We start from the raw sequence: 18,279 nt of genomic DNA, 5'->3' as shown, positions 1-18,279 counted from the left end.
AAGACTTAATTTGTTCAATTATGTTTTGAACTAATATTTTCTATATGGAGGATGGTTTTCAATGCAAATGCATCACGTGATTTGTTCGAATGATGAGTTTAAATAATTTTGTTTGTATGATATTATTGGGACTTTTAAGTTAATCAATATTTAAGGATAAATCGAAAGTCAGGGGATACTCTAAATGGTTTGTAATCATTTAAGAGACTCACACAAAAGAATTTAGACCAAAATTCAGCAACCCTCCCACCCTTAAAGTAATTAAATTATGTCGGGTATAGGCTTTTGTTTTGCCCAACTTTTTTTCATCCTATGGACGTTAAAATATCAGTTTTCGGGATTGTTGTGCATACAAGTATGTGTGGCTTGCCCTTTAAACGGATAATTATATCAATATGAATCCAAAATGTCTCGAATAGAGATACCGATACCTCTGAAATAGTATCTTGATAAAATACATATTTATTATTTCTAATATTTTAACATACCTGATTATTAATGTATCACAGCTATAACTCTTTCTGTTTATAAATTGTTACATTTGGGGTGTAATAAAAATTCTGATTGAGGGAACACGCCTTTTTGCATTCACTTCACTGTCAGAGAATACTTTAAACGTGTGGATTAGTTAAAAGCGGATTTGCGTTTTTCCTTCTATATATCATTATTTTAATAAATTATTTCTATTTTACCCAAACCAAACTCACTATGAAAAATTTTTATGATTAATATACTTCGATATAATAATTTAAATATGTATGTATATATATAAAATTTAATAAAGCATAAATATGTCGATTAATAAAATTCAGATAAAATGAAAATATTGTGTTTACCAATTTTTTTAGTCCATCTTCAAATTTGCTCTCAATACTTAAAATAACTCAACAAATTAGTTGCTACTAATCTTCTTTTACTCTTGCTAAAATTTGATAGACACATTTCATATAAATTTAAGTGTCTAATTTAGACTTTTAATTCAGCATTTCAAAGGTTAGTTTAATGTCTATTATATAGTAAATTCTAATTTAAATATATATTATTTTCTTTTCTCATATATATTAGGTGAACATTAAAGCTTTTCATGCTAAGTGCCGGGAGTTTTACGAAAAAATTTATATATCCCTCAAATATCTAAGCAACTTTAATATGGTATTATATTGTTTAAATGTCATTTAATTATATGATAAAAAAATATAGCCTTTTTCATGCAAAACTACTCTCGATCAATGTGTGACCTATCTAATCAACATACAAAGCATTTTCAAAGGACTGAACTATGGTAAAATTTTATTTTCATGTTTAACTTATCATTTATTAATAGTTAACATAAATATAGGATAGCTAATTTTTAGATTAATAAGCTTTACAATATAATATTTCTTTTCTCCATAATATATTTTAAAGTAGTACTAATCAGATATTAATTTCTGAAGTAGTTTCTTCTATAAATCCATTTGGTCGACTGTTAAATTTTTCGCATAAATGTGATAATCAATTTCACTTTTAGATCCAACCTTTATTATAAATTCTATTAGCAGTGGAAAAATTACTGCAGTACTTATCATTACCCTTCATTGTCTCAACCTATTTTATAGCCATGGTCTTCTTTTAAAAAGTTTGTTCACGCGTTCTCCATATCTCCCGTCATTACTCTTTACTAAATATGAATTGTCGTGTTCTGTAAAATCTGATCTAAATATATATTAAAACCAAGTAGCAGTTAAGCCTGGTGAGCGTTCTGTTATTCACAGATTTATCATGTCGTTTACTATTAAACTATCCCATATCTTGCCTCCTTAATTAATTATCTGAAGCGACAAAATATCGAGTCTTCAGCTAATATATTTAGCATAAGAAACCTTTTCCTCACAAGTTATAAATTGTTATTTCTTTATCAAAATTTATAATGAGTTGACTTTAAACGATTTTCAAACTCCCGAAGTCCTATCTGTGTAAAGGAGATCATTCACGTGATTTGCTCGTAATATAATTCTTCTTTTTAAATGAAATATTCCTTGATTATGCCTAAGGTTTATATAAAGAATATAGCCTCTTTGCCAATATTCACTAATGTGGTAGTAATGAAGGGTAAAAAAATATTACATTTTATGAATACGAATATTTATTGCCTTCGGCGACTACATGACAGAATATTCACTGTAGCGAACCCGCCTCAAAAATCTATCCTCCCCCCTATAAAATTTCCGCCGCCTACGGCAGTATATATAATTAGTTAAACCTTTTTAATTATTATAATGATGCTTCCTACATAAATTTTAAAAAGAATAACAAATTATTAATACTCTACTACTATTAAAATATTGTGAAAGTAAAAGTTATGTTAAAACACGAATTCAATTATAAACCCCTGCATTTACATAAATTCATTATCATAGTTCTCCAACCCTTTTAAATAAAAAGTGATTCAGAAATTAATTTATTTCGAAAATAATGTCTATGATTGTTTGCAGTACGTAGATTTGGTTGATGGTTATATTGTATTATAATAGGTCTATAATAAAATTATTAATTTTTATAGCAATATCTTTTGCCCTATTTCATCTAAAAATTTAATAGAAAACCCCCCAATAAAACTATTCTACCCCTAATCTAAGCCTCTTATAGCCTACTCACTACCCCTCTGCCTCAAAAAAATTGGCAACCTATTCCTACCCTCACCACTCATTTAAACACTGATTGCCTTTTGATGAATAAGTAACCACTATAGAAGCGTATTGTGCATTCGATTTAACTAATGCGCCCATTCAATTATAATATTCTATGAAAGATTGCCCTTTCAACCAAAACTCGAGAGTTACATCTTCCGATCTTTTACTGTCCAAAATATTGAATCCAACTCATTCTAATTAGAAGGAATGTTGGCTGGCAATAGTGTCTTGTGAATTAGGTAAGCCGGAGGACGCGAGTACCTACCCTTATATAGAAGTGTAAGGAATGTGTATTTAAATGTCAACCAAAGTGTTGCAAAGTTTGTAATATCCATAATTGTTAAAGTACTATCAATATTAATATTTTAGTTGATTTAAAATATAAAATGAAAAAAAAAAAAATATTAAAAAATAAACTTTTTCTTTATCTTCTATATCCTTATAAAAAAAATGTGCAAATAAATAAAATTTTAATTTTTATAATAATAATAATAATGAGAACAATTTAGAATGAAATATTTTGGAGTGGTTTCAGCTGCTCTTTAAAATTTAGAAAGATGCTCAAAAAATTTGGAAGGGGTGAGACTTATGTTTTACCATAGCCTTCCATGCAATACACTACTATTAATAGTTATCGTTGCTAAATTGTATCCACTTAATGTTGTGATAATCCATTAAATAAATATTTAAAGCATTTACTGTTCTAGTTCCATTTTATTATTTAAGTGTATAACACTATATTAGGCGGAATGTTTTATAATGCCAAGTTTTGTGGAATAAATAAGTTGAATAAATAATCAAAGATCCCAAATATCATGGTTAGCTTAAACAGCATTGCAAAATTAGGGATGCAATTAAATAACGAACTCTAGTGTCTTTTTTTGAATGTAAAATATAAATATGGATAAAACTTTATATAAAAATATATTTGAAGACAGAGTCCAGACCTAAAAAAAAATTGCTGAATATGCTTTATGTTAGACATGAAAAAATTTATAATTATTTAAAAATGCAGGAAATTATTATTTTTTTATTGCTTGAAATATATTAAATATTTGTAGAAGTGTTCCCTATTAAAGAAACTTATAAATAAAAATAGCTTCTAAACTAATTTGCCTAAACATACATGCACAGGTTTATTCAATCTTTAATATATACTCACAAGGTTGTTAATCTTATGGAATCGATTGTGCAAATTATAATTATGATTGATGCTATTGCTATATGTGTTAGATAGTTAACCTCACCCAATTTATATTAATCATAAATATATATATATATATATATAAATCATGTTACCATATCTAATTGACGAATATAATATCATAAATAAATATTTTATTGCAACATATTCCTACATTATTACAGCTTCTGTTCTAAACTTAAACTCCTCTAAATTGTATTATTCAATTCATAGACTCTTTGCCTACAATTGAAAATTTGCGAACGTTTCAAGATGATTGTGAATTAAAGGGAACTAAGGATGCCATTCGAAATATAATCTATTATTTAGTAAATGTTAAAAAATTGCATCCAAATGATCCGAGCATAAGAGCATATATTAAATACATAAAGGTAATTAAATATTTATTACTTATTGACAAAAAATAATAAAGGAAAATTGTATAGAAAATGATGATCCTAATGGAATTATAAGAGAAATATTTTATACTCTAACAATCTCAAAATAATATACATAAAACAGAAATTATAAAAAAACATTATCTTGTATTATAATTATTTCTGATATATTTTTCTTATATGTTGATCTAAAGATAAATAAATATTTTGTGTTTTTATTTATCATGAATTTTAAATCACACATTCATCAAAAATGGGATGTAAAAATTTAAAATTAGGTTAGTTGGGATGTTTGATACGTTAACTCTTAAATTAAGTTTCATATTATGCTTCCTTTCATGCTTTACAGTATCCGTCTTATCTATGTATTGCGAAAGAGAAAATTGCTATGATTGTAAGTTTTTTATTTCTTAATAGGTCACGATGACTTAATCATATTTAATAGTATTAAAAGTTACAAGAAGCTCATCAAAAGTAATAGATATTTTATAATCATATCAAGTTTATTAAAAAAAATTAACAGTCGGAAATTTCAAAAAGTTATAGAGTATTGGCAAAAGAATATCATCCAGATCGTCACAAATCTCAGGTGATATTAATTTAATATTATATTATATTTGACATCATGTTTAGGAAGACAAGGATAAATATGGAAAATTATTTATGCAAATTGCTCAGGCTTATGAAGTTTTTAATTTAAAAGCATTATTCAAATGTTTATATAAATTTTAGGTACTCAAAGATGAAGAAACACGTAAAGAATATGATTATATGTTGGATCATCCTGGTACATTATTATATCAACTGAATTATTAAAAATTACAAATTTTAGATGAATACTACAGAAATCATTATTATTACTACAGAAGAAGGTATTCTCCTAAAATGGATGTTAGAATTGTTATCGCTGTTATAATTGCAATAATATCTTTAATACAGGTAATTGTGTTTATTTTTTATCATAATTTTAATTAAATTAATGAGTAATTTATAGTTATAAATGATTTTTTTATGAAAAACTTCATTTATTATTATTTTGTCCTAATTATATAAAATTTTATTTAGAACCCTATTTTGAACTAATTCTGAGCATGACCTAATGTTTTTTATATTGGCACCACAATACAGTATGTCTCACATCACATACCTACCCTTCCCTTATATAAATAATTTAGAATATTATAATACTAAATATTATGGTTATAGGGTACAATATTTATTTTATTCATTCCTAATTTACAATTTTCTACAAATCACTCCAACTCATTCATATATCTTAGGGGTCTGCAAATGGCATAATTTTATGACCTGGCCTAGCCAAGCCTGGTTTCAATATTTTGCAACTCGGGTTTTAAAAAAATTTAAATACAGGGCCTAAACCAATATATCGGTTGTGAACACCAAAATAACAACTATATAATATTGAAACACTTTATGAATTATCATTTCGATGAAATATCAGAATTTATCAAATATATCTATGTTAGCGTTAATGTGTTTTTTCTGGCAATGTGTAATTTTTTTTCAACTTTAAATCATTTTTTGAGCACGATTTTTTTGATTTTACCGGAAATATATTCCAGCATGTTTAGAATACCTATCTTATGAATTGTAGAAAATTTTATCAATAATCTTTGAATCATTTATAATTTATATGAATAATCGATGGAAAAACTAATATAAATTACATTAAGTTTAAAAAGTTCATGATAAAATTATCTGAAATTCATAGCTAAAATCAAATATTTAAATTCAAAAAAATTGCTCAAAAAATGATTAATAAGTTGAAGAAGGTGCGATTTTTTAAATTTTAATGATCTAAATCCTTTTTTTGTCCGGAAACCTGTTTTCCCACCATTTTATATTTCAGATAAATTTTATAAGATATTACACACAACTTGACTAAGGCAATTCGGGACTTAGCCAGGGTTGCCAGATGTCATGATTTAGTCTTTCCTGCTCAGCTGTTTAATTTATTTTGGTCCAGCCCAAATAATTTTTATTCAGATGATGGGCAGAGAATCAGACTGGGCTTTGTAGACCTCTACTCTTTCTGCATAAGTTAACTTTCCTGAAGAAGTGTAACCTAATGGATTATTAAAATCCTAATTGGTAAAATCTTTCCACAATATGGAAATTTCTCCCACATAGAAATATTTTAACACCTAAATGTATTTTATATTGAGATTGAGAGATTGTTACAATAAAAATCTGTTTCATTATTTTGAAATGTTATCAAATTGCTAGTTTCAGTGAGGAATGACATGACATTCATGCAATGTTTTGAATTAGATATTGCTAAATATTTGAAAACAGGAAATCACTGATTGTGAATGAAAATCAGTAGCATATCCATAAATAAACTATCATAGTTAGTGTTGCGTAATCGGCTAATTTTAGCCGACTATAAAATGGCTTAGCCGAGATTTTAGGTGAATAAATCGGCTAAGCCTAAAAATGGGCTAAGCCTAAATATTGGCTAAAATAAATTAGTCAAAAATTCTGCATCAATGCCTAGCATTAATTATTATTTATTTATTTTAGTAAAATAATTTATTTTATTTATATTTAATGTAAATATTTTGAAATGAAAATAAATTTATTTATTTGATGTTTTTTTAATAAAAAAAATAATATGCTGCTATATTGTAAAAATGTAATATTCTTTCTAATATAATTTATTAGTAATTTTCACAATCTTCTTTGTAAATACATCTTTTATTGAGGAATTATATTGTAAATTTTATTAGATAAATAAACAATCTTTTAGGTGAAATATAATTTTTTTTATCATTTTTTTAAAATTATCTATTTTTTATTAAATGAGGTGGATTTTATGAAACTTTTTTGATGTTATTTTATATGATCTTTTTAAGGTTAATATTTTAATGTGACAATTGTCATAATCGTTATTTTATAAGTTTTTTGAATTTTTTTGAAGAAAATATGTTAAAATAAGTATTAATAAGATGTTTAAATAAAAATTTAGTGAAGATATACCAATGAAAAGTGACAATTGTCATAATCGTTATTTTTAAAGATTTTTGAATTTTTTTGAAGAAAATATGTTTAAATAAGTATTGATAACATGTTTAAATTAAATTTAGTGAAGATGTACCGTAGAAAAGTGACAATTGTCATAATCGTAGTTTTTAAAGTTTTTGAATTTTTTTGACATAAATAGGCTAAAATAAGTATTGATAACATATTTAACATAAAACAACATTAAAAATATCCAGGACGGGCCGGCCCTGAATATATAAAGTACGGACTAAAAATCCTGGCCAGGCCTAATTTTTTTAAAGGGAGCCGGGACGAAATTTTTATATTTTAAAAATTAGGGTCATGCAAATAACATCTCTACTGTTATCTCATAAATTAATTATTTACAAAAACCACATTTAAAAATTCATAAACAACACTTAATATGAATAAAAATCACTTTTAAAAATATTTAAAAAAAAAAATTTATTAATATTTACATCAAATTTTATGAAAAAATAGAGAAAAAAAGTCGAGAGAATAATTGATTATTTATCAATCAAATTATCTTTAGCTTAAAAAAAATAAATATTTGTATTTTAATTTCTTAACCAAAATTAAATATAGCATTAATTTTAACCCATTTGCTTCAAAAAACTTCAAAATAACGATTATGACAATTGTCGCTTATCTAGAGTACATCTTCACTAAATTTTTATTCAAACATGTTATCAATACTTATTTTAACATATTTTCGTCAATAAAATTCAAAAAACTTTAAAAATAACGATTATGACAATTGTCACTTTTCTACGGTACATCTTCACTAAATTTTATTTAAACATGTTATCAATACTTATTTTAACATATTTTCGTCAAAAAAATTCAAAAAAACTTTAAAAATAACGAATATGACAATTGTCACTTTTCTACGGTACATCTTCACTAAATTTTATTTAAACATATTATCAATACTTATTTTAGCCTTATTGACGTCAAAAAAATTCAAAAAACTTTAAAATCTACGATTATGACAATTGTCACTTATCTATGCATCTTCACTAAATTTTTATTTAAACATGTTATCAATTTTAGCCCATCTACGTCAAAAATACTTTAAAAACTACGATTATGACAATTGTCACATTAAAATATTATCCTTAAAAAGATCATATAAAATAACATCAAAAAAGTTTAACATAAATATTTTTAAAAAATTATTTAAAAAAAACACCCTCATTTAATAAAAAAAATAGATAATTTTACAAAATTGATAAAAAAAATTTATAAAAGTTTTCACTTAAAAGATTGTTTTTTTATCTAATAAAATTTACAATATAATTCCTCAATAAAAGATGTATTTACAAAGAAGATTGTGAAATCACTAATAAATTAAATTAAAAAGAATATGATATTTTTACAATAGCAGCATATTATTTTTTTTATAAAAAAACTTCAAATAAATACATTTATTTTCATTTCAAAATATAACACTATAAGTAAAAAATATTTACATTAAATATAAATAAAATAAATTATTTTACTAAAATAAATAAATAATAATTAATGCTAGGCATAGGCATCGATGCAGAATTTTTGACTAATTTATTTTAGCCAATTTTTAGGCTTAGCTCATTTTTAGGTTTAGCTAATTTTTAGGCTTAGCCTAATTAGGCCTAGCTGATTTTTAGGCTTAGCCTAATTAGGCCTAGCTGATTTTTAGGCTTAGCCTTTTTAGGCTTTGGCGTAGTTTTTAGCCGATTACGCAACACTAATCATAGTATAAAATATAAAATTTTTTATCCAATTTAAACATCCAAAAAATAATTTAAATTAGAAATACAAATAAAAATTGTTGAAAAGCAAATTAAAAAAAAAATATCCTGATAAAAATTTAACATTAAATTACCCATTGACCTGCACAGCCTGGTTATACGGTCCGGGCCGTATTTTAATTTTTTTAATATAACCGGGTTGGTCCTGGCTGGGCTGTATATTTTAGAACCAAATATTTGAAATTAAATTACCATTATTAGCTATAAAGATCAAAAATAAATAAAAATATATTTTTTTAAAAAAACCCAGGCCGAAAAAAAATCGTCAGGCCGCCGTACAAATGGTACCCTCTGTAGGTCTCTGAAATTGCCATAATTTTACGTCACAAATCACTCTAATTATGATATTACATTAATGTTAAAAAAATTTTTTTTAAACTATAATCTTTTGCTTATGGAAATTTAATATTCCAATGTGATTAATAGGAAACTATTTAAAATATTATATATTATTAAAAATAACAACTATTTGTCTTTGTATACCCTAAAAGGAGCTGTCACTATGTCAGAAAATTTCAAGTTGAATTTTTTTTCATGTGGTATTAAAAAAAAATTTTCTTATTACCGTGAATGTAGGGGACATACACTGGCTTGAGTAGTAAAATATATTTAGGAAGTATTAAGCCACTCATTATAATTAATGCTTGTATTTTGGACAAAATTTTAAAATTAACCTGGAGTTATTAACGATAAATTTAGAGTAACACAATTTTTTATCATAATTTCATTTTTCTACATTTTTTTTTTGAAAAATTTGAATAGTTTTAGAATAAATGAATACATTATAAAAATGCTAAAATTTGTTTAATTTTAGTAGTTTTCATTTATTTCAATTATTTTTTAAAATGCTTGCTATCCTGTCACCATTTTTCTTTACATAGTCTGATAGCGACCACTAAATTGTTGAAAGAATGGAGATGAGACTTGTGTCATGTCAAAATTGTAAACAATTTTTGTAAAATTAAATTTCCAGGGTTTGAAAACAATCGAATATGAATTTGTAGATCAATACTACTGTTTTTGATGATCGTAACCTATCTCCTATTATATTTCTCTTAGTTTGGTATTTGAGAAAATTTCCCATACTTTTTGAATTTATTTCTCTTTTTTTCAAGCAGTTTCTGTAATAATAATATATATATATGAATGTAAAAAATGTAAGCAATACACAATATCCTACCCTTATTACAAATCGAGGTGGGGTACATTGTATCCCTAATATGCGTTATAAATGGATTCGCAAAGTCCTTCCCTCACTTAACAATCACTGACGTACGCCATTCTATCAACGGATCGCGACTATTTTGTTTTCGTTTGCAAAATTTCACCTTTACCTTGGCTAGCTAAGATCATACAGATAAAGGAGCTCCAGGTTCAGCGATATTTACTAAAATCCATCTATCCATCTCTTGTTTATTTATTTCTTGTAAGTATTTCTACTCGATTTTCGAAAACGGTCCTTCACCCCCCCCCTCCCTTTAATTCCCGCCCGGTCTTTGACGTTGGCTAATTGCGCGGGGTTAATTAATAAACCGGATATTTACACGTTTGTTTTATGTGTATTAGAGGCTAAGGAGTGAGGATATATCAGAGAAGATGTTTTATATTCACATCAGGGACCTGCTGGCCCAGTTCTAAGCCCGGCCTGGCCCGAACATTTTAAATATACCTGGGCCGGGTCTTAAGTTTTTCTTTAAAAAAATATCTTGGCCGTGCCGAAAAAAATTTTACAAAATAAAAGGGCCAAATATCTAAATGTTTGTGATTTGCAGCGTCGATCTTTGACTTAGTTTTTTAACATGTGCTAGAACACTGAACACTGGTAAAGGGCCCTTATCATTTCACGTTTATATTTACAATATTCTAAAAAAAGATAAAAAAATTGTTATTGGAAATAAAAAGATTATAAATAAATATTAGCATTTAGCAAAAAATTATTCAAAACTTGTCACAAATTAAATAATTTATTTGTTTAATCTAAATTCGAAAAATTTGATATCTAAAAATTAGTCGCACTTTTCTTTTTTTTAAAAAAAAGGCATTTATTATTTTTTTTAGACGATTTTAAATGCTTTGGACACCCTTAAAGAAAGAAAATATATTTTTGCTTCATATTTAATAATGTTAATTAGTATTGACGGCTCGTTTTGAGCCGATTTTTAAAATCGGTTAACTCGATATTTTAGCCAGAAAAATATTGACTAAGCCTCAAGATTTCGATAATATTATGTATAGACCCTTGTTCCTTTTGTGAACAAAATCTTCAGGCCTACGTAATATCTTTCTGGATAAAATATCCAGTAAGCCGTTTCTAAAAATTGGCTCAAAACGAGCCATTTAACAACACTAATGTTAATATATAATATATATATGTGTTAGAAGCAATGTGTCATTTTTTCAATTTTAAATCATTTTTTTTGAGCCCGTATTTTAAAATTCTAATAAAAATATAAGTAAAAAGTTTTTCAAATTGCTGATAATTTCGGCAGATAGAAAAATCGGTGAAAATAATCTAGAAAAACTTATAATCACCATAAATTTATTTTACAATTTTGCCATTAACCCTTGATTCATTTATAATTTATGTTTTAAAAAAAAATTTCTATGGAAAAACGAAATGTAAATTAGATTAAGCTCAAAAGTTCTCATGGCGAAATTGTCTGAAGTTTTTAGAATAGGTATTCCAAACATGGTGGAATATATTTCGGATTCGCGCTCAAAAAATAAATCATTCAAAGTTGATAAAAATAACGCATTGACGCTAACACACATAAAATACATTAGAGATCTGCAAAGTTAGGCACGGCCCGAATGGGCTTCGGCCGGTCCTAATTCTATTTAAAATTATCGGGTTCGGGCCGGGCCTAATATTTTTAAAAAAATCGGGACGGGTCAGGTCGGGCCTTAGAAATTTTTTAAAAATATATCTTAAATTTATCAATTTTATGTTGAATTTTTTTATGTAAAATAAAAATATGTGATTTTTATTTATAGAAAGTAGACGCCAAATAACATATATCCTTTATTTTGAGTTATAAAAATTAATTTCTATATTTAAATAAATTCGGGCCGGACCGGTAAAATTTTTTTTAAAAAAATTCGGGTTCGGACCAAGCTGGGCAAAACTTTATAAAAAAAAATTTCGGGCCGGGCCGGGCTTTAAAAATTAGGCCCAATGCAGATCACTAATATATATATATGTGTGTACACTAAATTATTTACCATTTCAAATTGATTGACTAGTATTTGACTGCGTGGCAAAAGTACAATGAGGTGCTCAACTATTTTTTAACCATTCCCAAATATCGCATAAAAGCCAAAGAAATAGCCGAAAATCAGGGCCTGCTCTCTGACCTCTATGGCCCATCCGCTAAAAGGTTGAATCGTCAAAAAAACCTTAAAATGAGCAAAGTAAAAATGCTAAACTTTGTTTGAAATATATTTTTTTTTACCTTATCTCCCTTGAGTTTGAGTGACAGGAATCTATGACATAAATCTTTTTTTGGTAGTTATACGGGCTTTTGATTGATGAATGGGGTATGGTTGCTTAGGGTTTAGTCCGAACAAAAATAAAAAGGATTTATTTTGAAAATAAGGGGGAAGTTTTGGAGGAAAATTTATTTATTTTTTTAAAAAAATCATCATTACTTTAATTAATATAACATATGATTTTTAAAAATCTTTTATTCGCTTAGGAGGATATGAAATCGGAAGAAGAAAGAATCCTTAAAAAGATCATTCGAGAACAAATGGATGTCAAGTATGACAAATTTAGCATATTACTTTTGTTTTGCAATTCTATGTTCCTATTAACTCCTGTCTGGCCTAGGAGTCGTAAAAATTGACCTAAACTCGAATCAAAAAAATATCGAATCAGGCACGAGTCCAAATGGGTACAAACAGATTTTCACGTTACACTGTTGGCCATGCACTTTTACTTCTACTTCATACCCAATAAGGAATATTAAAAGTTGAAAGATAGTTAAGCCTTGCAAAAGCTAAAAAAATAATAATGTATATCATATTTTTCCCCGAGGAGTAAGATAAAGTTGATGGCTAATAAACTCTATCTAAATATATATCTATTTTTTTTTAACTCCTCTATACAAAAGGGGCGCCTACGCCAAGCCCGAATGGACGGATCTTATAGTCGTTAAACTCGTTCTCTTGCCGTATTCTCTTTACGAATACCTGAACTGGTATGCCAGATGGATTTACAAATTCGATTACCTCAAATTAGTACTAGCTAACCATTTTTTTTAAAAAAAAATAAGCATTAAAGATTTTTATTGGTTATACGAAATGATAGATTTATATGTTACACGATTGCCTTAATATATTGTATTTGTATATAAAATGGGTTTAATATAGAGATGATGAATTTCCAATATCTTTATCAGCCCAATGCTCTTGGTAATCACTCCCCTATTGATATTGACCAAATACCAAATTATTTAATCATTATAAAGGGGGGTTAGTTTAGTATTGCGTCAAAAAATAAAATGGTTTCTCGTGAATTTTAAGACTTTACATCGATCATAATATAATATAAAATGCCTCAAAAGTGTTCTCGAGTTGATACGTCAACAATTTAGTTGCTTTTCAACCTGAATTCTTAGTTATCACTAAATCACAGTGTAGTATGCAAAAATACAGCATTATCTGTAGATATGGACTCCCCCCCCCGCGAATCTGTCCTGATTATGAATTCAAAGTGAACAGGGTGTGAAACAAACTTTTTATAATTCGGGATTTTATGATTGAATTTTATGCGGCACTATTTTTTAGCTTAAAATATTGAGGTTAAGCGCCCTCTAACCCTTTGTAACCAATTTTTTATCTTTGTGAATGCTAAGTAGAGTACTCCAATAATCCCAGACCCACCATTTTATATTTACTTTTGCCTAACAATATTTATCTTATATACCTTCAGGAATACGGAATGGAAGAAAAATTATATTTGATTCGCAAGTTCATGAAAATGAGCCAGTGTCAATTCGATCAATTTACGGAGGAGGAAAAGGAGGAATACTTGGAACAGACGCTTTGGATAAAAACTAATTTTGACGTAAAAATTTTCCCCTTATGATATTATATTATTTTTCGGTTCAACTTTTATTATAGGGTAAATGATATATGGTACACGATTTTGATGACGATATATCTGCATCGAATTGCGCGAAAATTATTAACGCTATTCGCCATGGCTTTCCATTACCAGCCTGCTAGGTATTGGTTTTATAAGTGCAATATCTACGATTAGTTTTGTTAAACGGCTCGTTTTGAGCCTATTTTTAAAAACGGCTAACTCAATATTTTATCCAGAAAAATATTACGCAAGCCTGCAGATTTTCCTCATAGAAGGAACAAAGGTCTATACATATATGATCGAAATCTCCAGGCTTAGGCAATATTTTTCTGGTTAAAACATTGATATAGCCGTTTTAAAAAATCGGCTCAAAATGAGCCATTTAACAACACTATCTACGATTATACATTCGCTGTCGGGGGCAATGATAAATTTGGCGATGCTTTAAAAACCCCCCAAAATAAAATTAGGCAAAAAGGAAAATTCAAAATAGCAGTAAATAAAAGAAAGATTATAAAGGAATTTGAATAAAAATATTTTGATAAGATTTATATAGCATAGCGAAAAAGATGAGGAAAGCGGCCTAATTTCTCGTTTGGGACTATTATTGTATAGATCATTATCGCTAACCAACCTAACAACTCCAAACGTACTCGAGCAAAAAGAACGGCTTAAAATTTCCATATATGCGGAAATTTTAGAAGATCATATTTTTATTCCAATGAAATCGACTACCTTGACTTCCTTTGGTAAGCTTGCATTATCTTTCTTCATGGATTTTGTCACATCTTCAAGGTTACTGGCTTTCCTCGTGAAGCCTTCTTCCTCAGACAGAGATTTGCCATAGCTGTCCTTAACGCCACTTATATAAGCTTCAATGGCAATCTTCTCTCCACAGAACTTCGCTAGATTACTTATTCTTCTTATTTTAAGCGATATTTTTTCTTTGTTTTTTTTAACATAAAACATTGTATATTTTAAATAACTTGTAATTTTTTTAATGTTGAAATATAGTAGAATAGAAAAAAAAATTGATTTAAAGGTTTACTAAATTTTTTTAAATGTAATTTTATATGTAAATATTTTTATATATAGATATTGTCAGTTGCTTGTATAACTATCAAACTGTTATAATATAGAGATCTGCGGCCTAATTCTTTTTGGGCCGGGTCGGGCCTAATATTTTTTAAAAAAAATTGGGCCAGGTCGGATCTTAGAATTTTTTTTAAATATATCTAAATTTATCAATTTTAATGTAAAATAAAAATATTTTATTTATTTAAACTAAACGACTTATAAAGTATGTCTTTTAATTTGAGTAATTATAAAAATTAATTTCTATATTTAAATAAATTCGGAGCTGGGCCAGTAAATTTTTTTAAAAAAATTTCGGGTTTGGATCAGGCTGGCAGAACTTTTTTAAAAAAATTTCGGGCCGAGCCAGGCTTGAAAAATTAGGCCCGATGCAGATCACTAATATTGATAAATAATTTATTATTGGAGTTATTTAAATCATTTCAGGTGCTACATTTTATCTTCTCATGATGGACACCTTATGTTACGAGAAGTATTATATTATGTTTAAATTGAATAATTAATTTAGATCGATTTATTAGAATGTGTACCAATTATCATTAACCAGTTACGCAAAATGTCTAACCTTCCAATTGATATTATAGGCACGTTTTAGCTTCTAAATTTGGAGGAAACCTTATAAAAATTGCTCTAGTAATGGAAATCGGAGTTCCAATACTTAACAAAAGAGCGGGGAATGAACATTTTATTTAAATTTCGCGCATAGTAGCAGATGTGGATATATCGTCTTCAAATCGTGTGTTAAATATTATTGCACCAGGTTAGACGTGATGGAAGGGGTTGGAGTAAACCTTTTTTTTTCAATATAGGAAAGACAAGGATAATATAAATCAGAGACCCCACCCTCGTCAAAAAAACAGGAATTTAAATTTTTATTTTTTAAAAAAAATAGAAATTTCTTTGGGTCCGATGTAAGGGCTCATATTTTTCCGTCCTATTTTTTTTAAGTTTAAAGTTCCCCCTCGGTCATTTACCCTACCTTCTCGGAGGTTCATCTATTAATAAATTAGGGAGTGAGGGATATATCTATGGCAACTTTGTTAGGATGATTTTAGGTGAATAAAGTGTGGTAGTTTAGTGAAATCCAAGAATTTTTAACTCTATTTAACCGAAATTTTGATAACAGGAACTTAATCGAAACCGATTTTTCAGAGAGATGTCTAACCCGCTCCGGTCCATTTTACCCCGGGTTCGAGTTTACATTTCCTGCTCTTATCCCTACTGGAACTGTAGACATCAATTTGTTTTTTTTTAAATTTTTATCTTACATATATGAACGAAATAAAAAATAAAATATTTACGAATAGTAATAAAAAGAACCTAAGGTATTGGTGCATCTCAGTTTTATATTTCATAATTTTATTTTACGAAAGGAATGGAAAAAGGTCAAAGACGAAGAAGCCAAGAAAAAATTGCTTCAGAGCGGCAAATACAAAAACTACAAGCGATGGATGAGGAAAGGGGGGCCGGGCCAAATTTCTTTCGTTGAAGATGAATAAGAATTTATTTTATTTTATTTATTAATAATTTTAAAATCGCGACGTATTTTTTTTTATTTACCAAAAAAATTTTATACTAGAAAATTGTGACCGAGTAAAATTATTCTTGGTGCAAACATTAAATTCGACTTATGTATATTTTTTTAAATTAAAAATGGTCTAAACAAAATCGTCGATTTCAATAACTTATACTCCTCACGCCTAATATATTATATAAAAAAATGTTTTTATATGATTTATTTCGGAAATGTTTTTGCTAATATTTATTATGAATTCAAATGCTAAAAAGGCTAAATTTTTTCGCAAAATGTTATAAAAGGGAATCAATTATTATTTAAGTCACAATTTTTTTTTTTTAAAAATGGAAGAATATAAAGCGTATAGATAAATGATATGATATTTTTTCGACTAACATTTATTTTAATTTTTTTTTTTAGAATTAGATGAACGAAGGAATTTAATTGCGGTTAACTTACACCAGTGGGTAAATAGTTTCGCGCTTAAAAAATATTTTTACATTTGGTTATAAAATACATTTCATCTTTAGGGTTTACTCACTCACTTGGCAAAATTCTTAAGGGTCTTCAAAGTTTTCACGGGGTTTGATTCATTTTGCCCCACGATGGCGCCACTGGAAATGAAGCTTGATGCCCCATATATGTATAGTATAGATTATTCCACCCCGTTACCTGTTTTTATCCCTCTATTCCAATTTCGATATTATATATAATTGCAACAAATAATAGATATTTAATGATAATGAAATGTGTAATAATACTTTATTTCTGCAAATATCCGCATAATATTACTGCACTCCAAATAATACATATAAAAACTGATAACAATAAGAATTTTAATAACGACTAAATTTTTGTTAATCAACAACAAATTTTATTAAATGTCGATGAAACCAATGACATATAATACCTAGACTGACGACTCATTCATTAAAAGTGTACATCAATGCAAATCAGCTGTGGACGCCATCTTGATTACAGTAATCATTAAAATTTTAAACTAGAGCCTAATGTATTCCTATGTCTGACGCAAACATTAAATAATTGCCTGATCATCGAGATAATATGGAACCAAGTTATCAATTTAATAGTAGTTTTTAACATGAGAATAATTATCATAAGGGTTACCAAAATGGCTGGTCCAGCTGATTTTCTTTTAGCGACGCTTAAAAATGCATTTTAATAAATGAATCGTCAGTCTATATATCTATCATACTCCATAACATAGACATCATATATGCGTAGAGTACGGGTCTACGTAATCTAATTAGAGTTGAAATATTTGCAAGAATCAATCTTTCCAAGAAAACTAGAGAAGTCATTTATTTCAGCCCTCATAATATTAAGTAGCAATATGGAATGTGAAATTGAGGTTGACCATTGTAAATGCTTGCAATTAATTTTGAGACAGTCTAGATTTTGGATAGTGATAATTCTGATCCATACCTTGATGGACATTGATATCTCTAGTGCGACTGGTAATATAAATTGCAATGCACCAGCTGATCG

General features: G+C 27.5%; 1 protein-coding gene across 1 annotated transcript; it reads left to right on the top strand.

Moving 5' to 3' along the window:
• The first annotated feature begins 4,519 nt into the window (after positions 1-4,519).
• Positions 4,520-17,066, top strand: LOC135926199 (dnaJ homolog subfamily C member 25-like). The gene is made up of 11 exons (XM_065461966.1): positions 4,520-4,647; positions 4,699-4,727; positions 4,777-4,842; positions 4,887-4,940; positions 4,986-5,040; positions 5,086-5,192; positions 12,314-12,481; positions 12,766-12,830; positions 13,183-13,309; positions 14,004-14,138; positions 16,628-17,066. The coding sequence occupies exons 1-11, from the start codon at positions 4,542-4,544 to the stop codon at positions 16,751-16,753; spliced, it is 1,038 nt and encodes a 345-aa protein (XP_065318038.1). The 5' UTR covers positions 4,520-4,541; the 3' UTR covers positions 16,754-17,066.
• Positions 17,067-18,279: the final 1,213 nt, after the last annotated feature.

The sequence above is a fragment of the Gordionus sp. m RMFG-2023 genome, chromosome 3 (genome assembly GCF_954871325.1).
Source record: "Gordionus sp. m RMFG-2023 chromosome 3, tfGorSpeb1-WG-v2, whole genome shotgun sequence".
Lineage (NCBI taxonomy): Eukaryota > Metazoa > Nematomorpha > Gordioida > Chordodea > Parachordodidae > Gordionus > Gordionus sp. m RMFG-2023.
Note: the sequence above shows the minus strand (reverse complement) of the source record. Positions and strands in the feature narration are given on the sequence as shown.